The sequence below is a fragment of the Camelus ferus genome, chromosome 19 (assembly GCF_009834535.1).
Source record: "Camelus ferus isolate YT-003-E chromosome 19, BCGSAC_Cfer_1.0, whole genome shotgun sequence".
NCBI lineage: Eukaryota > Metazoa > Chordata > Mammalia > Artiodactyla > Camelidae > Camelus > Camelus ferus.
The window spans coordinates 4,894,786-4,918,098 of NC_045714.1; the positions used below are offsets into that span (position 1 = coordinate 4,894,786).

The 23,313-nt window shown below is 37.9% G+C and overlaps 1 protein-coding gene across 10 annotated transcripts in view; it reads right to left on the bottom strand.

Annotated features, from left to right (window-relative positions):
* The window catches only part of STAU1 (staufen double-stranded RNA binding protein 1), a 49,529-nt gene that overhangs the window by 10,850 nt on the left and 15,366 nt on the right, over positions 1–23,313 (bottom strand). For 4 of the 10 annotated variants that reach the window (XM_032461333.1, XM_032461334.1, XM_032461335.1 and 1 more), the window contains exons 3-8: positions 22,640–22,928; positions 20,852–20,976; positions 17,704–17,860; positions 15,633–15,771; positions 14,464–14,629; positions 4,971–5,069 (exon numbers count right to left, since the gene is read on the bottom strand). In XM_032461333.1, coding sequence (XP_032317224.1) covers positions 4,971–5,069; positions 14,464–14,629; positions 15,633–15,771; positions 17,704–17,860; positions 20,852–20,976; positions 22,640–22,844 — 891 coding nt within the window. In that variant the 5' untranslated portion in view covers positions 22,845–22,928. The remainder of the gene's footprint in view (positions 1–4,970; positions 5,070–14,463; positions 14,630–15,632; positions 15,772–17,703; positions 17,861–20,851; positions 20,977–22,639; positions 22,929–23,313) is intronic. The other 6 variants (XM_032461337.1, XM_032461338.1, XM_032461339.1 and 3 more) reach the window with 3 other exon arrangements.

The following is a 23,313-nucleotide window of genomic DNA, read 5'->3' on the forward strand; positions in this document are numbered from 1 at the left end:
TGGAACAAGCGGTTGGGGTAAAAGCTAGTACAATCACTTTGGGAAAGCTTGACAGTTTTTATAAACATCTATCCTTTGACTTAGCCATGCTGAGTGCACACAGGTAACCAAGAAGATTTTGCAGTTTTATTCATAATAGTTCCTAACTATCCACCGTCCATCAAGAGGACAATGGATAAATTAGTTTAACATTCATACACCGGAATACCACTCAGCATTTAACTACTGATACACATGGATGAGCCTTGCAAACATTCTATTGAGGATAAGAAACAACACCAAACAGTCTACACTGTATCATTCCATTTATATGAAGTCTAACGACAAAGAAAATGAATCTACAGTGACTGCAGAAAGCAGCTTCTTCTGGGTGGAAAAGGACACAGGGACTTCTGGAAGTTATGATAACGTTCTATATCTTGATCTGGGTGGTGAACCATGGGTTTTTACACATGTTAAAATTAAGTGGGCTGTGCACTTAAGATATGTACATTTTACTGTATAAGAGACTGTTAAGCATAGGGAAAAATATCCAAGTAAGTTTGGAAAACAATTCTTTGAAGATATAATGATAAAAAGAATTGCAAAAGTGACTCAGACTTTACGTGGTAGGTTTGTTGTTGAAAGTATGGGTAAATATATTGATGTTGTTGGGAGCCAGATTCTCATGATGGGAAAAAGAAGATCCAAACATGGAATAAGGAAACAGAGAGGAAGAACTTTGTGATGCGGGATTGAAATCAGAGGCATAAACTTGTGATTTTAAAAACAAGACACCTATTTCCTAGCACTACCTGCTTAACAGGGTCTAGAAGCAATGACTCTCCAGCAGCAGCAAGCACCCCTCCATCCTCATCTTGGCCTCCACACTCCACTCTCTATCAAAGGGAACCACAGCTCCTTGGAGGAACAGCCAAGATCATTTCTATTAGAATTTCTATTTCCATTAGAGTCAAACAAAGCTAGAGCAGGGCAAGTTCAAAGTAAGGCTAAAAACACTGCTGAACCAGAAAATAAGAAAGTTCTCAAAATCCGAAGAGGGAAGTTGAGAGTAAGGATGCAGGGAAATTAGATACCCACACACATACACAAGCAAGAAGAAAAGAAAAAAGAATCTTGACTCTTACCACATAGTATATATGAAAACTGTAACTCAAAATGAATTAATAAACCTAAATTTAAGAGCTAAAACTGTAAAACTTCTAGAAAAAAACAAAGGAGTAACCTTAGGTTAAGCAAAAGTAACTTAGGACACAAACACCATAAGCCATAAACTAAAAATCTGACAAACCAGACCTCTTCAAAATTAATTATTTCTCCTCTTTGGAAGATACTGTTTAAAAATGAATAGACAAGCCACAGACCATGAGAAAATATTTGGAAAATACGTATCTCATAAAAGAACTGTGTTCAGAATATATTAAGAACCTTCAAAACTCAATAATGAACAGATAACTCAACTAAAAAACTGACGTAAGATATGAACAGATACTTCTCCCAAGATGTACAGATGGTAAATAAGCATATGAAAAGATGCTCACTATCACTAGTCTTCACGGAGATGCAAATTAAAACCACAAGTTACTACACACATTGACTAGAGTGACTAAAATTTTTAAAACTGACAATACTAAGTGTTGAAGACGTAGAGCAACTAAAACTCTCATACATTGCTAGTGGGAAGGTACAATGAGACAACCAGTTTAGAAAACACAGTGGCAGCTTCCTATAAAGATATAAAGTTCAAAAGTTAAAGATACATTTATTACACAACACAGCAAATCAACTTCCAAGTATTTCCCCAAGGGAAATGAAAACATGGTATACAAATACATGTACGTATTTATGGTAGCTTTATTTATAATCACCAGCAACTAGAAACCACCCAAATGCTCTTCAGCTGGTAATGGATGAATAAGTTGTGGAATGTCCATATAATTAAATACTATTCAAAAATTTTTTTAAAAGGAACTCCTCATACATGCAGCATAATGACTCAAAATCTGCATTAAGTTAAAGAAGCCACACAAAAAGCAATATACTCTATAATTCCACGTATGTGATATTCTGAAAAAAGCAAAACTGTAGGGACAGACATCAGATCAATGGCTGCCCAAGGCTGAGGGTGGAGGAAAGGGACTGACTGCAGGGGGACAAAGTGGTAACTTTATGGGGTGAGAAATGTTCTTTAACTGTGGTGGTGGCTATGCAAGCACACCATCAAAACACATTGAACTGCATACTCAAATAGGACAAATTTTATTACTGTACATGAATTATACCTCAAGAAATCTGACCCCTCGTCCTGCTTAAAAAAAAAAAAAACAGATAGAAGCATGTCAAAGGACACAGGAGCCAGTCTAAATGGCAATTTGAACATCAAAATGGCTAGCAATAATAATGGAGTTATACTCTGAATACATCTATACTAATACAAATTAATGTAATATGGAGGGATTTATAGTAGAATGTCAACTTGGACATGCAGAAAATCAACATTTGACATCCACCACAGTAGTAACTGGTACTAGGAAGAATTATCACATGCTCCCTCCCTAACAATGCTTTCCACGTTCTTGGATCAGACTCAAAAATTAAAAGCAGCCACCCTGATGGATCACTTCAAATTCACGGCCCTATCCTGGTCCCTCAGAAACCATTTTCATTGTCTGCTCACATCACCACCCCACCAATCTCTACCTGCAATTTGACCTAGAATGTATTTAGTGAGATCAAGTCACAACTGCCTCCTGGTGAATGTATCAATCAGCATCACATCTGTTAACTAAAACTACGTATTTTATCAAAAATCAAGCTGTATACAATTTTCTGGAAAACCTGTATAAATAGCTCCTGTCTTCTCCTGTTACATATCTAACCCAGTTTTCTATGTGACACATCTTACTATCTGACAAAAATAGCTGTTCTATTCATATATTCAATAAATATTTCCTGAGCATCCAGTATATGCCAGGGAATCTTCCAGGTGCCAGAGACAGAACCGTGGGGAAAAAATGAAAGCTCTTGCTCAACGTAGTAATGGAAGTTAATAGGAACCTTTGATATTTGAAAGCTATTCAATATAAGTACTCATACTAACAAACTCAATACCACACAAACTGTCATGTTTTAAGTTATTACTCTAAATTATTACTTGCAGAGATAATCACCACCAGAGAGCACTCCCTTAATTTCTTTTGTGACTACTTGACAGTTCCCTGCTATACGCTCCCTATTCCTGAGAACACAAGTTTGAAAGCCAAATCTAAACCTTAAACAAAAGTAGAGGTGGGACAGAAGCAATCTGGTCCCCAGATACCACAGAGCAAACATATAAAATGGCTCTGACTCCATCAAGGTTCCGCACAGCTCTGCGACTCAGGCACAGCAGCTATTAGTGTGAGCCGGTGACAAGCCTCACAAGGATCTAGGGCCCTGGCCCCGGCGGCCACCTCTGAAACCCTTAGGTGACCAAGAAGCCAAGTATCTCCCACTCCCACAACCTCTGAACCCCTTCCTCTAATCTTTAAAAATCCATTCTTGTGACACCAATCCCTCAGCAAGAGGGAAAAGAGCGTTTCTTCTCTTTCCTGCAACATAGTCTCACAAAGACCTTGTGACTTTGTGGAGTGAAGCTCTCGCCTAGTTCCCACCCAATAACTAGCCCTGTCATTCTGTATGTCCCCTGTCTCATCGCCTCCTCAACCCCTACCTGCCACCCCCAATAGAGGGAAAAAGACTGGAAGGGATGGAGGGCCGGGTAAGGGGATGTCAACCCTAGGTCCACCTGGTGCTCTGTACTCTGGAAGGTGGATCATATAACTGGTCTTGCCTGCCAGGGCAGGGCAGGGATGAGGTGGGGGGATTGCGAGGTGGCCCTGTGATCCAAGTGCAACTGCCATTGCCACCTGTGCCCCATGGCAAGCAGGTGAGCACTGCCAGGTTGTACGTTAGAAGTCATCATCACTCAGCTGACAGACTAAGGACTGAACTCAGGAGCCAGTGTAGGGCACTGGTACGTAATAGGAGAAGGCACATATTTTACCAAAGTCAGACGAAATTTGGGAATCACCTGAAACTGCAAAGATGCTACAAAATTAAAATATTTTACAGGATAAAATTTTCAGGTAGGCTTTTTAAAAAAGAAATAGGCCAAAAGAAGTTCATGAACCACTTAAAATTGTTTTAAGCAGATGTCCCACCTCAAATTGCATTTACCTAAAGTAACAAATATGGGAGTTTAAAGCTCTCTGGAAGACTAAACATATGCTCTTTATAACTCTGAAAGACCAAATACCTGATAAAGAAATCTATTAAAACTCAACCTTGCATAACCAAACACAGAAATCAAAGGAAAGGATTTGCAAACTATCTGCAAAAATTAGGGAAACTTTAAAAAAAAACTCCCCCTTACCTGCCTAATCTATTTGGACTCACTATGTCTTTGAAGGAAACACAGACCTAATGTATCTTATTTTCCATTTTGAACTAACAACCATTAACTGTTTTTAGACCATAAGGTCTTCAACAACAAATGAAGTTATTAAATGGAAAAACTGGACACTGGACAATGACAAAACCTATGTCTTTTTAACAATTACTCTGACAAGATTTTTAGGGATCACTAAAGGGAGATTCTTAGATATTTTAGGGGTATCAGATGCTTTTGAGAGTATTATGAAGGCAATAGATCCTCCCTCCAGAAGAACATACGTGTGAACATAAACACGACCCCCTTCAGACTATTTCAGGAGGCCCACGGACCTACTGAGGCCATCCATGGACCATCTAGAGATCCACGGCTGCCCTGGGAAGAAATATTGCTTTGCTAAATATAAAGTTTCAATCTTAAATTTGAAGGTTCACATATAAGTAATTATCATTCCAATGTTATTCAGGAAAAACACAATTCCCAGGATGAATGCCAACAGTATTTTATAATCGAGAGTCCTACACATAAATAAGCTTACCTCAAAATTCACAGGCAAGTTCCGTTTAAGTGCAATCTCAAACACTTGACTTATTTCAGATTTATTGAGATTTTCTTCTTCTGATTCTCTTCCATTTACCTGAAGGAAGAATAATCGTTTACTAGTTAACTCTTGTTAAAGCTGTCAAGGTCCCAGCTGTGATGATAAACCTTAAAAGCACTGAACCTAGGCTTTATGCACTGAGCACCAGGAACAAGGCCACATGTGTACCACGTGTCAGTGGAATTAAAAAGTTAACAGAAAGTGTACTTCATGGTCAGTTTGTGCCTCATAAATCCACCATAAACAATCCACACATAACTGGCCTTTGGGTATGAATCAACCTAATCGTGGTACAGGGAGAGCCATGGCCACTCAGAGAGGGACTCCTGGAGCCCCCTTGAGGACTGGCAAACCACATTTTGGAAAAAGTCCAAGTACAGTCTATGCGGGGCACTGGCAAGGACAAATACGTCTCTCCACTTAGGTGTGCAAGTTTCTTATTTGGACAAAAACTCCCCGGAAGCCACTTTTTAAAAAAAGAGGCAGTGGAACAGTTACAAAACTGCCATGTGTCTCATCCTTAATTGCTGATGGACAAAATGCAAGGTGTAAACTAATAAAGTTCCCCGAACAAAAGCTGAGACTCCAGCTTTGTAGCAAGGTTCAGTCCTCCACAGGCTGGGATTAGAGAGAAGCAGAGATCTTTCCTATGTGTGTGGATCACATGGATTCTCTACTGTGCAGCAGTGATAACGTGAGAAACAGCGAAGTGACCCCAAAACATGTCAAGACAGCTCTGTTTTCTTATACTGGAATGCTTTTGTCAAAAAAAAATTTGTAAAATCTTATTTTCAAGGTTAGAACTATCTGACAGGAACCCATGGCTGAAATCCCTGAACAGGCAAGGTGTAGCACTATCCAGGATTCTATCTGTTGTGCAATTCCTTAGGTTTATCAGGTAGGTCCTATACTTCACACAAGATTGATATTTCAAGCTGTAATTAAAAGGAAGTTTTTTAAAAGTTAGAAAAATTCTGAGTTGAAAAAAAAAAAAACATTAATACAACCAAGAATATACTCCTGTACAAGTAAATTTATACCAAACACTGTAATTCTTTCTCTCCTTTCATGATGATGATGTTTTCTTTCTAATCTGGTTTGATTTCACTCGCTGCCTACTCAAAACTGTTTGCATAGCAATTTCTGGTGGTTTATTAAGCCAAACACACTTTTAGGTTCGTTGTTTAAATTCTAAGGAGAAAGAGGGCCTGTCTTTTTATGAGTGAATCCTGAAAGCCAGAAATCTTCAAGCAAGGTGTTTTAGAAGGCTGGGGTTCCACAGAGTTTTGGTTTGACAGTTACTTTTTAAATAGGTTTAAACAAACAAAAAATACTGTATTTTAAAAAGCAAGCATGTTCAACAAATGGTGCTGGGAAAACCAAATATACACACACACACACAAAATGAAGCTGGACCCTTACCTTGTATCCCATACATAAATTAAGTCAAAATAGATCAAAGACCTAAACACAAGAGCTAGAAGTATAAAACTGAAGAAGAAACTGGGGAAAAACTTCATGACACTGAATTTGGCAATGATTTCTTGGATATGACACCACAAGTACAGGCGACAAAAGAAAAAAAATAGATAAATTGGCCTTCACCAAAATTTATAACTTTAGTACATTAAAAGACACTATCAAGAGAGTAAAGACAACCCACATAATGGGAGAAAATATTCACAACTCATATATCTGATGAAGAATTAATGTCCAGAACATGTAAGAACTCCTACAACTCAACAACAATGCAATTCAAAAACAGGGAAAGGACTTGAATAGACATTTCTCCAAAGAAGATATACAAATGCTCAACATCTCTAATAGGGAAATGAAATCAAAACCACAATGATATACCACTTCACACCCATAAAGACAGCCAAAGAAAACAGCAAGTCAAGGATGCAGAGAAACTGAAAAATTTGTACACTGATGGTGAGAATGTAAAATGGTGTAGCCTCTTTGGAGAACAGTGTGGTGGTTCCTCAGTTAAACACAGAAATACAATATGATTCAGCAATTCCTCTGCTAGATATATACTCAAAAGAACTGAAAGGAGGGACTCCAACAGGTATTTGTACATCAATGTTCATAGCAACAGCCAAAAGATGATAACCACCCAAACATCTATCAACAAATGAATGGATAGGCAAAATGTGGAATATTGATATAATGGAATATTAGTCAGCCTTTAAAAAGAATAGAATTTTGAAACATGCTACAGCACAGATAAACCTTGAAAATATTATTATAAGTGAAATAAACCAGGCACAAAAGACAAATATCCACTTAGATGAGGTACTGAGAATAGGCAAATACAGAGACAGAAGTAGGACAGAGGTTTCCAGGGGACAAATATGGGGGAAGGCAGAGTTATTGTTTAATGTGCACCAAGTTTTTCTGTGGGACAATGAAAACGTTTTGAAAATGGATAGTGGTGCTAGCTGCACAACACTGAAAATATATTTAATGCCACAAGACTGTACACTTAAAAAATGGTTAAAAAGGCAACTTTTATACTTCACCTTAGTTTTTTGAAAAGCAACAAGTGTTTCATATCAAATATTAACACACTCTAGAGACTGTCAATACATTAACTTCTGCTAACAGATTAACTCATTTTTGTACATAACCAAGCTTCTTGACAGCTGTTTATCTGAAGAGTATCCAGAGATTTTTTTTTTAATGAGCTACTTAAAAAATGGTCTATTCTCATGATAAGTAACTATGTCAGTGAGAATGTTCTCCTTATGTGCAACCAGAACCAAATTTGGAAATAAACCAGGTGCTGAGGCTGATAAGACTTCCATTGCCATGAATGTACCCTAATTTTCAACTTTTTTGTTCATTATACCACTCAATTAGTTTTAACTTTTATTTTTAGTTATGACCCATTTCAAACATACAGAAAATCACAGATAATAACAGGCAACTGTGTTGGATTTAACGAATGCTAGCACTAAGCAATACTGATGTCAGTTTTTTTTTTCTTTTATAAGGAAAACAAGTGAATGCAGCCTTTACTCTCCTCACCAAGGCAGAGTTAAGTTAACCACTATTCGAAAATGGGACAGTGGGGGGAGGGTACAGCTCAGTGGCAGAGTGCATGCTTAGCATGCACAAGGTCCTGGGTTCAATCCCCAGGACCTCCATTTAAAAACAAGAATTGAAAGAAGAAAAGAATTAAAGAAAATGGGACTTGATCTTTCCCAGCCACAGGGTTTTTTTTAAATGGACAAAAACAATATGTACTGTAACTCTGTGTTGTGAAAATTCACATAAATCATTCTCAGTGACTGCCTTTATAAATATTATAAAACTCAAACTTACACACTTTACTAATGAAATGTTGTATTTCTATTATGCATACTGAAGTTCCACACAAGTCTGATAGAAAATAATGGTCTACTACTAAATTCTAAACTCTCAACCAGTGGTTCTCAACCACAGCAGCATTAGAATCACTTGGAAGCTTTCAAGGACAGACACCAGAGCCCTGCTCCAGGTAAGTGAACTCAAATTTTTGCAGGTAGGGCCTAAATATCTGTTTTATATATGGTATTTGATTTTTTTTTAAGTCCCCAGGTGATTTTACTAGCATCCATAGTTGAGATTCACTGCTCTAAGCCACTGTTTCCAAAGGAATTTCAGAAGGGACAAAGCAGCCACTAAAATAAAAATGCAAAACGGGAAACAAAGATATACATTTATTTGGTACTGAGATTATGTTGCTCTTATATGTAACTAATTTTAATATTATCTGAATTGGACACAATGTTGTGATGAAGGGAGCAGCAAATAACTCAAAACAAATCCACAAATACCATTCCCAGTGAGATGGGGAAAGTGCAGCAGGCCCTTAGCCTAACCTTCATGAAGTGGGAATTACTGTTAATATCAATCCCACACTGTATGGTTCAGCAATAAAATCTAGGTAACATTTAAAGAAAAGGAAAAACAAAAAACAAACAAAAAAACCACTCTGATCCATGCTTAACCCTCAATATGGCAGGAAAGAATAGTCATCACCATTTACCATCTGGCTTCAAAGGACCCTATTTACTTTTCTATATTTACACTTGATCTTAGCCAACAGGCTGAGAAGCGATTATTTTTCTATATTTAAAGTCATTTTACAAACATACAGAAAGAATAAAAGGATAACAAGTCATTTCCTTGGAGATTTTAATACGAAATTAAAATAAGAAATCCAAGTTTTATTTCAGGTTTGTAGTTTGGAAGGAAGGCAAATATACCCAAAATGGGCAAGGTCCTTTAAATGTACCTAACTGATCAGCAACTGACACATCAAACCTAGAGCACAGCCCCCGGTAACAAGGCCAGATTTCAAATTCATCTCCACAGGTTCTAGCTTATCATGATTCTGATTCTTCTTATACTGCTATTGGCAAAGCACATTCTTTGGAAACTGACACATAACTTTGTTGAAGAGACAACAGCCATCTTCTTTGCTCCATAACTACAAAACGCTTTCATTTCTAGATTTATAAAAGCCAAAAGAAGGATCTAACGATTTTTCTCATTGTTATATCATCAATTTCCTTCCAAAACACACACCTACTTCAGCATGTGTCCACTTACTTTGTAGACATTAAGTGATAAAGGGGGGGATAGCTTAAGTGGTAGAGCACTCGCTCCAAGGATAAATAAATAAACCTAATTATCTTCCCCCACCAAAGAAAGAAAAGAAAAGAATTGTTGACTTCAAAAAAAAAACAATGATAAGAAACTCTGGTGGCCAAACATCATAAAAGATGAAAGGCTGTCGTCACACAAATTTTTTAAAAAAATCAAAAACATGATAGTCTGGTTCTTGTTGCAAAATACTATGTGGCAAAGTCCTTCCTGTTGAATGACTGACCAGAGAGAATACACATTTCTTTCTTATACATCACAGAAATACATAGTTCACTTGCCAACTTTTGGGTTTAGGAAAACTTATCCAAGATATCATCTGAAGATTCCCAGTCTGAGTCACTTCAACACTCAATCTCACCATCATCATTAGACTCTAGTCTGTCTCCGCATTCACCTTCTGATTTGTCTAATAATAAAAATGTCTTCTTCCATCAGTTTTGTTCTCTTTGTCATTACAGATGGAAAAAGAAAAATTCTGAATTTTCACCTGGGTTCAATGAAAGCTAAAAGTAGATTAAAAAGATGGTGTCTCCAGTCTTCTTTTGTATCTTCTTGAAAGATGATGTGATATATTAGGCAATGGAATAAGAACACAAAAGGATGATGCGATAACAACAATTATTTCACTATTGTATCATCCACCCAGGGATTTCATTATTCCATTTTCTTATTTTAGTGTTGCTTATTGCATATTTGGGAATATATGATCAACAGTGCTGAAATGATATATATGTAGGATGACAAGCAGTAATGTTTCAAAACAGGAAAACATTCCATAATGTAAAGATTTATAAAATGGGCCAAAGGACCCACAGGATCACTTTTAGACAGAACAAGTTTTATTTTACATTCAAAAATATGCTTTCTCTTTGTTCTTTTTAAGCCCTCTAAAAAACAATAAAAGTCCTATAATACCAATTCTTACAGAACTGGAAAAACCTCAAAAATAAAAATTGGGTCCAATGGACCATGAAAGTATAATGAAAATTAAAGTCTCCAATTGTCTTAACCCTACTTAAATATGTCCCTGGCTCAAGTGAAAATAAGGACTCACGATCAGAAAGGACTGCATTTATTTATTTTTACAAAAGCAGTATTAAAAACAAAAGACTTCAAACAGTACAATTTTTTAAAAGTCTGTCTTCTATAACTACTACCAAGAGAAAACTACTTTTAAAGCTTGACATAACCTTCAAGATAGAAACTATGTCCATCCAAACATATACAGATGTATACAGACAGACAGACACACACACACACACACAGCTGGAGCTTTTGTTTACTTAACAAAAACAGAATCACACTATACATGTAACAATAGCTCTGGATCTTGATCTCCCCCATTCAATAGATTATGGGCCTCCTCTGACGTCCATGTATAGAGATCTACCACACTCTAGTACTCCCTCGGTTAGATGTATTTATTTAACTATTTCCCTACTAATGGACCTATTAGGCTACCTCCTGTTTTTCTCTGTTACAGACATTGTAGCTATGACCACCTTACATCTAACAGCTCACTGAATAAGTTATCCTTTATCAGCACAAGTCACAGAATGGAACAGAATGGAATAGAATAGAACAGAAGTGCTTTCCCAACTCAGGACCTTTGCATGAGCTGCTCCCTCTGCTGGGAATGTACTTCCCCTGCTCTTTTGCTTATCTTCCTCAGAAAGGACTTCTCTGAATGGACCATTATTACTCTGACCTAAACAAGACATTCTGTGCTCTCATGATACGTGCTACTTCCATCCTAGCACTCACTGCACTTTCTGATGATACTGATGTTAATGTCAGTCAACTCCATCAATCAAGCTCCACATGGGGAGAGGCAGTGCTGTTGTGTACCTCCAGGGCCCAGCACAATGCCTGTCACCAGGGGCCACACCTGTCTTGTAGACAGAAACTGCTGGCTTTATTGGCTACGTTATAGAGAAGATGAACTGATTCACCATACAATCACATGCTCTAAAATTTTCAACAGCAAAATGGACAATCTGTTTAAAATGATAATTTCAATGCTGGCAGGCTGTGGGCTAACAACAGGCCACTCAGGCCTCGTTAGCAGAGGCCTAAAATGGTACCATCTTCTTGGTGGGGAACTTGGCCGTATACATCACTATGCAACTCCACTTCTAGGACTGTGGCTCACAAAAATAATCACAGGCATACACAAAGACAACTACAACAATGTTCTTCACTACCTATGTTATAACAGGTAAAACTACAAACAACCTAATTAACCAAGCCTCTGTTATTCAAAAAATAAACTGGTATGGGCACACAACGGAACACTTTGCAGCCATTAAAAAGTGCTTAGAAGCATACTGAATCTGAGTCCTCCACAGAATTATAAGTAAATGACATGGTAACATTCATAATAAGCATTTCAGTGGAAAAAAAGGTGGTTACTGTACAGTATCATTCCATTTTTGTGAAACAGACAGATGCGTGTATTTACTTATGCATGCACTGACATCCACCAAAATGTGTATATTGACTATCTACAAATGGTAAATTTATACATCATTTGTTTTTCTTTTTTTTTTTTTTTGAGTTTTTAAATTTTTTAGTTCACAGGCATTACTGGTAAGAAAAAAAATTAAAGTTACCTTTAAAAAATGTCTCTCTTGCAGGAGAGGGTATATAGCTCAAGTGGTAGATAGAGCATATGCTTAGCATGCACGAGGTCCTGGATTCAATCCCCAGTACCTCCTCCAAAAATAAATAAGTAAACCTAATTACCTCCCCAACAAACACTTAAAAATTTTTTTAAAGTCTCTCTTTACCTCTTGGTGCCCACTCTCCAGGTGGCCTGGTAGACCAGAGGCAGCTCATTTAGGGGGAAAGCCTAGTGTTTCATTTATTACTTCAAAGAAAAAGTCACATCCTAGTTAATGATTCTCGTTTCTGAAGCACTGGCTGAGGCCAGTCTTTGGGCCATTTCTGAAGGGAACTGTCTCTAGTTCAAACCATACAGAACTAGAAAAGGGGCAAAGAGGAGGAAACAAGGGGCACGAGTAATGACCATGTCTCCCAGCCAAGCTCCTTACAGAGGTCAGATGAGCCAAAGAGAGGGTGTCCACTATAGCCTCTGCCCGCAGGCCTGAGCCAAGCAACTGGTCTAGAGAGTGATGGTCAGCTCTGAGCCACTGACAGGCACCTTCCCTTTGCAGCAATATGGGGAGTACATACTTCCAAGGAGGAATCAAAGGGGGGAAAACTGCCTGGGACGCACTGAAAATACTTAGGACCTATGATCCCCAAACCCTAACTGTGCTTTAGAGTTACTCCAAGAGCACGCTAAACAGAAAAAAAAGCAACGGCCAGACTCCTAGGTCTTGGCTGAGACCAACTGTATTAGACTCGTGTGGATTGGGCCAAGGAATTTTTTTTTAAACTTCTTAAGTGCTTCTGAAGCAGACAACCCAAATACCAGTGTTCAGCAATAGTTTAACAACTGTTGGCTAGAGGGAACCAAGAAATACCTACTCCATCTGACTCCAATTAGATTAGCACCAAAGTCAAGTCAAAAAATGAAAAGCCTCTAAAAACGACTCAGCTTTCACTACCTTTTGGTGTTTTCACAAATCTTACCACTGAGAGGCTCATCCTTTCACTTCACTAACTTCTCTTCTAAGTTACAGTTCATTGTCTCTTATTTGGTCCTCAGTGGACCGTGGAAACAGATGATCTCTGTTAAAATGTGAGATTACACTGAAGATGGAAATGCACTGTAACAAAAGAAAAACAAAACCCTCCTGGGCGGCCAGCCATGAAGCCACAGAGCATCATCCTGAGCTGAGTCACCCTGGAGGGGAGCAAGATAAAATGGACCTTAGCAAGCACCCAGCCAAGCGGCCACTCAAGTCCATATCTATCATCACACATTTAGTTAAATGTTCTGTGCAATATCTTCTTATTCTTTGAGACCTGGTTTCTTGAGGAAGAAAAGTCAAATGCTTCCCAGGGATACATTTAGGAGGCATTTCATGCTGTGATTAAACAGAATCATGAAATCTCAGTGTTTTCTACTCAGTGGGTTTCTTCTGAACCTCTGGTGAGAAGACTGCTTTACAGACATAGTCACAAATGCTCTGGCCCCTCAGTGCATGGAGTCAGATTTTCTAAGACCCACATTCCTATTTAGTCACAAAGAGTTAAAATCCTTTACCTATTGTGATAACTTTAAAACACAGCCCCCAAATCCTTTGATACTCCTCTCATTCAGAAGTAGGGTTCTCAACATTGTGAATGTACTAAAAGCCACTGAAACGTATACTTAAGATGGTTAAAAATTGTGAAATTGTTTTTTTTAAAAAGGAACAAAATTATGAAATTATGTTATGTGAAATTTACTTCAATACAAAAAAAAAAAAGTGAGATTCTGTATCTCCTCTTTTTTGAAACTGGGCTCTGTGCCTTCTTGACCTGTAGAATATGGCCAAGTGATGCTATGTTGATTTCTAGGTCCAGGTCCTAAGAAACTGGCAGCTGCTTCCATTTCCTGTGTTCTACTATGCTCACTCTTGGAACCTAGCCACCATACTGTGAGACTGACTTTCTTGCTAAGAAATTTTTTTAAAGGGGAAAAAAGGCAAGATAGCTACCAGGTAAAAAAAAAAAAAATCACGTAAGCTATCAAATAACAAAAATTATGGACAGCTCTCAATGTATCCTCTTAGAAAAAGTAACTAGAGATGACGTCTTTCCTACCACCCTCCTGCCACACCCAGAGTGTCAGGGAGCCCCAGCTCTGCTCTCTCCTCACCTCCAGCCTCTCAGGCGGGGGCTCGTTCTGCAGAATCCTCAGAGCTTTTGCAGCAGCATCATGTTTCGCAGCCTGTCTCGTCTTCCCTTTCCCATTAAATTGCTGTCCTCCCACAGAAAGTTCAACTTGATAAAGTAAAGGTGGTACTGGAAATGGGTAAAAGTACCTAAAAATAGAAGGGTAAGGAAAATTAGTCTTAGATGGATAAGTCACTCAAATATTCTCTGCCAAATTCCAGGAATCTCCTTCATCATAGGTCCTAACCACATTAGTGTTTGCCTGCCAATAATGACTCGTCATCAGTCTATCCAGAGATTTCATACGTTCACGATGGAGAATTGCCACACAGTATGAGCAAATACTGTTCATGCTGCACAAAGTACATGACTTACAAATTACATGAGCTCAATTTATAAAACTAACCCATATTTACAAAATCTAAAATGGATTAGGCTTTGGCTGAGATAGAAAACTCGGCTTACTCCATTTTCTCATATCTGAGATTCATATTTCCATGTCTCCTGAAAATGTTGGAAATTTTTAAACAGAAGTCTTTCAGAGAGGACCCTCATTTCTGGAAATCCCAACAGCCTATAGCCTGGCAAAGGCTGGTTTCTTCCATTTCAGAGTTTCTATTTTTAAAATGGCTTTGACCTCCACAACCCCCCACTCCAAAGAAGGGCAGGGAAATAAAGGCCTCCATTTTGATCATCCATCTATCCTCTAGTGTCTTATGAACATGAACAGATTTTTAACACATGACATTTTGGGGTTTAAATTAGTATTGTAACTGCACTGTACACCAAAGCTATTTACAAAGCACATAAATAAATTCAAAAGTCAAAAAGTACCCAATAATCAATAATCAGGAAATCTATGAATGCGAGAATCGTGTTACAGGAATCATGTTCAAATATGACTTAGTTGTACAAAAGAGTTACAAAGGTGATTTTTTACCAGACTGCTTGGGGCACAAACCGTACTGCTAGTGAGGAATGTGCTCAGGCCCTTCCCAATGATAGGCGTTAAAAGAGCATCAAGATACTGTTCCACTGACACCAGCACAGTTAAGACTGACTTTAGCTTTTGGCAGAGCAAAGAGGGCCAAACCATTACGTGCTCTACAATCTATACATCTTATTATTCCATGAAAATAAAACAATACATACCTTGGGGGATAAGCACCTCCTCTCATGTTGTAGTTATAGGTGGACTGCATCCGAGAATAAGGATCAACAGGCTTATACATTGGTTTTTTTCCAAGTTTCATGCACAGTGCATTTAGCTCTACAGTAGGGGTTATGCTTTCTGCAACACAGAATCAATGTAAAGAACTGGTTTTCTTCTTGTATGAGAATGATACTCACTAAAATCAAAAAGAATAGCATGCTTTCTACTAACTGGATTCATGATGCATTTCATGGAAGGATCTAAGTACTTCACTGCTAGGCATCAGGTCAGGAAATCCAAGATTGCTATGATTTGTAGATATTAATACACAGTCAACATCATAAAATACACTATAAGAGCTTTTAGGGGAGCAACAATGTAATATAAGGTGTCAGCAGTGAAAGCCATACATTCCAGTTGTCAGAAATAAGTTCCAATACATATCAAATTCCATGATTAAAAAATCCCACAGGACTGTCCAAATCATTTCATTGTTTGGGAATATTTAACCAATATAACTCTGTACTGACTGACTGGCTTACACTTAGAAGGATGTCTGTACACACTACTTCATAAAACGATGCATTTATTCCATACTTGCTGGAGGCAAAGCAGTGTGCTAAGCTTGAGGAACATAATTCTTGCCCCAGAGGAGCTCAAAGAACACAACACACTCAAAGAACTACATTACAACAGGATGTGTGCTACAAAGAAAGGTACAGAATCACTGAGGAGGAGACAAGTAAATTCTATCTGGAGAAGTCAGATGAGACCCACAAAATATTTAGATTATTTCCATTCCTGAAATTTATAAAGGGATTTGACTTGTGGTAATACTTGTTAGGAAAATGAGTTCTGTTTCTATATACAACAGGAGCAAGTATATCTTCAGTTATTTCAGAATTATCAACTTTAGGAAATATACATTATTCATTTTCATTATTTTTTTTCCTCTCGGTTAATCCAATTCATAAACCTTTAAAAACCATTTAAAAAGAAGACCAGCCTGGAAAGATTAGTGTCAGTGCACAATCACATTTAAAAACAACACTTTCATATCAAACACAGAACAACACTAGCAATGGCAAAGTTTCATTTAAATGCACATAAAAATTCACTTTAAAATGCCTCTTCTGGATGTATGTAGAGGAAAATAAAAATAAGTTGATTCTGTACCATAATTGCTATGACTAAATTTGGTGCATAAATCAAATTGGTAAGGATATCTTTGGGTTTACAATCCGAAGGTCATATGAGTAACCAACCTCTCTCTAGCTAACATCAGAACTATATATTTTACATAATTCAAATAGTTGCATTTTAAGTAAGAGCAGCTCTGACCCATAAAATTTATCTGCAGTGGAGAATAAATTTGAAGAAAGAATACAACAGAGAAATCAAAAGCAACAAGAAAGGTGTGATCGAGATCTTCCCAGATTCAGTCCCTCATGCACAGGGCCTGGGATGACTTCCTGTACTTGAGGGTAACTCTGCTAAACAGCTACTTCTGCCTAAGGCCACCAGGTCAGTGGTTCCCAACCTCTCACCAGATACTCTTCTTCATCAGTATTTTCCCCACTTAGCTCCCTTGCTTGGAAAGATATTATCTATTGATGTGTATTTAAGAAATAAATATTTAAGTTATTTTCTCATTATTGTTAATGTTCAGGAGACACAGAACTGACAATCAGGGCTTATGCCTGACATGTTATAAACAATATTACCACACTGAAGTGAAATGATTTTAGCTAAAACCTACATTCTTGGCAGTCTACACAACCTTATCAAAAGAGAGAAAAAAATGTACTTTTGTTCTTAGAAATTGTTTGATGACATCCACCACCTCCCATGACCATCTCTCCAGATCATTAGGAATCAATGGATCTTAGATTGGGAACCACTGCTTTAGAGTAAGGTTAAGATTCTGAAAAGGTAAGCATTTGCCACTGGTAGTGCAGAATCTGTGCTTTCAAAATCAACAAGTTAGTTAAGAAAGAATTCATATACATACTAAATGGGTACCTCTAGACACACTTTTGAAAGGAACCTGTCTTGGCCCACGCATAATACCTGGATTCCTTCCTTCGCTACGAAAAGGGCGGACTATGGGTTTAGGAAATTTTGTTCCTTCCAAAGCTTTGGCAGCAGCTGTGTGTTGGGCTTTTTTAATACTAGTTCCTTCTGCTTCCCAGTGCTGATCTCCAAGTGTTAGCTGTACTGTAAACACCTACAAATGAAAATTGTGAGCTCTCAATTCATGAAACCTGATGTTCACTATAATATGTCACTTGGATCTTGAATATATTTTATGGCCATGGTTTAAAAGGCCTGGTCATTATCTTGGTAATTTATCCCTTCACCCCCTTTTTCGTTATTTTTATAAACACAAAAAGATACATATATCATTGACTTATACTGCAGAGCACTCCTTGAAAAAACTATGCTTTGAAAGATGAGGGTAAGTACTGAGATTTTAAAATGTCTGTTTATATATTAAAATACTAAATGCTGATTATTTGGAAGCCATTCAAACAGGAAATGTCTTCCCATTACTTCCCATGGAAGAAATTTGGCAAACTTGCTTTAGACACATAGTTCAGTACCTCACATAAATTAAGACAATACTTGTTTTGATGTTGCAATGTGTTTGTAGACTTTTGTCTGAAAACACAACCCCATTAGAACAAAACCTCAAATAAATTTGGGAATGTCAGGTCCTAAAATGCCTTTTTACTTTCCTAAGGCTGCACTATCCAGACACTACCTCCACTTTCAGAAGAGAATCAGATCCACAGCAAGCAAAGATCTAAAAACATTTCTGAACTCAATTCTAAGGAGGCATCCAAAACAGCCAACTTTGTCCTCAACAAATGCTGATAGTGGCAAGCTCTTTTTTTCCTTTTTAAGTAAAAGGTAACCCATGTGCACACTCCGTTTGTAAAACTAGGTTATATTAATCCTATCAGAACTGAACTAATATTCTGTAAAAACAAAACAAAACTACAAACCATCATAGCACAATGATCCTTTAACTCTAGTGTGCATCTGAAGAATAACCTGGGAGGCCTGGTAAAACACACGCCCGGGATTTAGACTGGACAGCACCAGAAGAGACCCACACACGTGCATGCTTAATGAGCTCCCAGAGTGATTCTAAGGCACTTCACAATTTGAGACTCACTACTCTGGCGCTTTTATTCTTCTGCTTTCCTTTATCACTGAATATCACTTTATTTCATTTACAAGCAATCCACATGAGAAATGGTGATCTGAGTATGTCTAGGTCATTTAAATTCGGTGCCTAAAGGGATGGGGCCAACTTGCCTTCATAGCTGATTTTTCTTGTAGGTCTTAACTCCAGGATTCCCTCAGTGCATAGTTTCCACTAAAGGGGAAAAATTAAAGAATCTTTCATGCCCCTTGAAACATTAGGGAGTCTCCTGCATTTTTGCCGCAGTTAACAAAGTTACTCATTTAAGCATCAGTAACATGAACTCAAAACCCTGGCTGGCCTGAGAAGTCAAACAGCAGAAGCCTGCAATGCTGTGCAATCCCTGGGTCATTTTCATGGTCCTTTCATGGAAAGACATTGAAGGGGAAAATGCTAAAAAAAACAGAAAAGAGTTAATTTCATGATCAGTCTTGCCTTTCTCCAGGACTGTCCCCGTCGGCGTTGCTGCCACTCTGCTGCCTTCTGTGTGGAGTGTTGGTAGTGAAGTTAGATCTTAGTTCAGACGGAATTTAAAGTACACCAAACCTCTGACTTTTTAAATAGGCTATCATCTAGGGAAGGAATAACTTTTCCTCTTTGAACAACTTGTAAATTAAAAAAAAGATGCAGTTACAGATTGAACACACAGCCAAATTACCTAAGGTACTAAAGTTCAAGTGAGAAAATACATAATTTAAAAAATATCAAAAACAGTTAATAAAGGGAATCCCAAAGTTAAGGTCTGCAAAAAAAATCCTGTAGAAGAAACAGAACAGTTATAAAAAGAGGCTAATTGCCTTCCAAAAGAAACATTTCAAATATAATTGTGCTTAGAATGTTAAAGCTAGCTTCATGTGAGTGGGAAATTTCTGTTTTTCTTAAATGCACAACTGCTCAATAATAATAGCTACCATTTCTTAAGTATTTATTAAGTGCCAGGCATTGTGCTCTACACTTTAATATATATTCTCACAATAGACCTATTTGGTATCAGTATTTCTATCCCCATTTTACAGATAAGGAAATTGAAGTTCAAAAAAAAAGTAGCAACTTGCTCAAGATCACACAGCTAGTAAGAAGCTAAGATTCAAACTGAGATCTGTCTGACTCCAAAGGCAACTAACCTAACTGCGCTATCCTATGGTGTCTATTTATGATTGTGGTTGATGTTACTTTTAGTCAAATGAAAAGAGAAACTTAAAATCATTCAAAGTTCGAGGTTTGCATGCCACGAAAAATGAGGCATAAAAGAGACAACTCATCCTATAAAATTATTTTACTGCAAGGCTAGGATCAGAAACAGGAGGCCCAATTCCTTCTCTCTCATACTATCCTCCCCTACTACAGCTGCAAAAAGTAAAGCCAGATATACAAACATTTAAGTTCCAAGAGGTACTTAAGAGGTACACTGGCACAGATATCAAATAAGTTTAAAAGACTGAATTCCTGAATAGTCAAAATTCAAATTAGTCAGTCTTTCATCCTCTAAGTAAGGCGAATGACAAGGATACTGAAATTAGAGACAATTCAAATACTCATTGGGAGATTAATTTCTATCTCTTATTTTCAAACCTTGTATCTGGATTGCTAACAAGTGGCAAAACTGATTTCTCGTTCACCTCCTCGCCCCCAGCCCAGTCTAAGGTACACTTGCAAACAAGCAGGAAAGGAGCCAGAGGCAGGCTGCAGCCAGGAGGCCCAGAGCCTGGACAACTCATAGGGAATCATTCACGGGTGCTTGGGAGTTGTCTCTATTCAGAATCCTAAACAACCACACACTGACTGGAGTTTTAAAAGCCAAATATCCCAGAAGTATTATCTTTTCTTAGACCCATTCTGCAAGGATGAAAAAAGTAACCTGCCAAAAATCTGTACTTTTGCATCTAAGACAACCGCAGAGGTTTGAAAATACATATTCTGAATCACAGCACCACTTGCAACTGTATAAAAAGAAAGAAAACATTCCTAGCGGGTTATAAATGCATAAGCAGTATGGACAATATTTACCTTACAGTGAGCTGGACCTTGCTCACGCAAAAGCTTATACTCAGGCTGAATCTTGTTGAAACGGGCTAACTCATTCACAAGACACATTGGGGTTTTCTCTTTGGGGTGTGCCATGTTAGAAGGAACTGAAAAATAATGTAAGAGCATTGAAGTCAACCAGCAGTATATAAGACTGCGGCTCTCCCAGGGATATGAATAAAGAGGGAAAACAAACTGAAGGTCTAAGGACTTAGAACAGCAGTGATGCAAAACTGCAAACCACACTGGGGGCACCTATCTGAAGACACAGCCGAGATCTTCTCTGAACCAGCTGAAGCCAGGTAACCTAGTAGAGGGTGTGTCTTCAAAAGAGACAGAATAGAGAGGAATAACTAACCATTTCAGGCACGTAAGATTTGAAGTCAGATGAAGCACTGCTATTATAACCAAGGGAATAACAAGGAGGTCTTTTGAGCAGAGACACACACACACACACTGGTTACCGCAACCGCTGTTAGCTGTACCCTGTTCGTTATTTCACAGAATTCAACATGCCGATGCCATTGCTCAAATGACAACTGTCGTTTTCCACACAGCTAACTTCTCACTCCCGGGGCGTCCTCTTGTCTTATCTCCAGAGGCTGCTATCCTCAGACCTTATCTATTTCTGACAATTATATAAGTTAAATAAAGCAGCCTTGGTGGGCAGGAGTTTTATAAAGTCAACAAAACATGGATATAAAAGCACATTAGAAGAAAAAGCAAAAAATCCCAGACGGCTGAAATAGTCTGTGTCATGTCCTATTAAGATGGTATTCAAATAGGAAATCTGGGGAACACTGAATCTGTAGGGGACTATGACAAGTCAAGAATGCTACCTGGTGAGCCAGTCCAAGGAAGTGTAGAGGTAGCATGATAGACGCCATGCAGCTGAGAGTGGGACAAGCTAAGGCTCCAAGAACAGATTTATAAAGTAAAAGGAATGAGAGGATGAAGGAGGAAATGCAAAGGAAACTGTCAGGCATAAGGGTTGAAAAGAATTTGTTACAAGGTGACTCCACTATAGAGACACCCATGCTGATACTCCATTCAACTGGTTTTGCAGCTCTGAAGGGAGGTGAGGTTTGGGGAGCAGAATATTGTTTTTTAGGGTTTTTTTTTCCAAGGGTTTCAAGTCTTTTCTGAGTAATGAGCACATTTAGTTCATTTTTATTTTCCGATATTTAAATTTGAATGCTTCTAAACCTATTTCCTTTTTAAAAATCTGTTTCTCTGTTTAGTTTCTAATTGGTTCTCACTATGGTTTCTTAACTACCTCTGGAATCTCAATTTAAACTTGCTTGTTCAAAATAAAAATTAACAAATGCCAACACACTCCTTTGCTTTCCAGTAAATCTGGCTGCCCCCTTGCTTGAGATAAATCTTAGAGACATCCAAAGGGGGTTTACACCTATGAGTCAGTTCTGGGAAATAATTTTAAAAGCAGAATTTTCCCATACAACAGTGAGTATCAAAAGTGGTATTTACTGTTCAGTTCTTTCTGCCAGCCACCACCTTCTAATAGACTAGGCTTAAAGCTTAGTATCCAATTTTTTTTCTTATTCTTTGAAATGGGCTGTCGAAGGCCTCCATACTCAATATACAACCAGGTGTTTTACATCTGGGATAAAGAAGCATGAGCAGTGATACTTTCTTCTGCTTCTTGAATGTAAGTGTACGAGAGCTCCCTATATCTGCAATCTGCTTACAGATCAGAAAACAGGCTGAGAAAACATTTGAAACAGAAGACACTTGGAGTCATACGCTTACCTGCAGCTGCACTGGTGGATGTAATAGATGCAGAGGGTAAAGCAGAGTTTTGAATAGGTCTACCTGCATTTTCAGAGGGCAGAGAGCTAGTAGTAGAAGGAATACTCATCAAAGGCTGTGAGAGAAGAGACTGGTTCTTGTTCAGTATTTGGCTCCCTGAGAGAGCAGCAGATGGGTTCTGAACTTGCACTTGAACTTGAGACATGGTCACTTTCAACAAAAGTGAACAACTGCAGGTAAACAGCTTTCAGTGCAGGTTAATTCAGTGCTATGAAGTCTAAAGTTCTACCTGAAAGTTGTAAGGGAAAGAAAATAAAAAGGTAAATTATAGAGGAGATATGTAATTGCCAATATTCAGTCAAAATCGGTGTCACCTACTCAAGTATAAAATAGCCCCATTTAGTATGTAGCTATGTTGATGTATTAGAAATGGGTTTCTCCATGATATACAGTAAGGTGCACTGGCCTTGTGACTTTCTCATGGTGTTTTTAAATGACTTACAATACCCACATGCTCATTTGACATAGAGAATCAGTAGGGTATAATAACATTTATTGTTGAACATTAAGAATTATAAAATACAGCTTATATTCAAAATGCAAATTTAAAAATATTAAGAGGTTTCCCATTGTATACGGAATATGGTAAAGGTCTCTGGTCTCAAAATGAGATG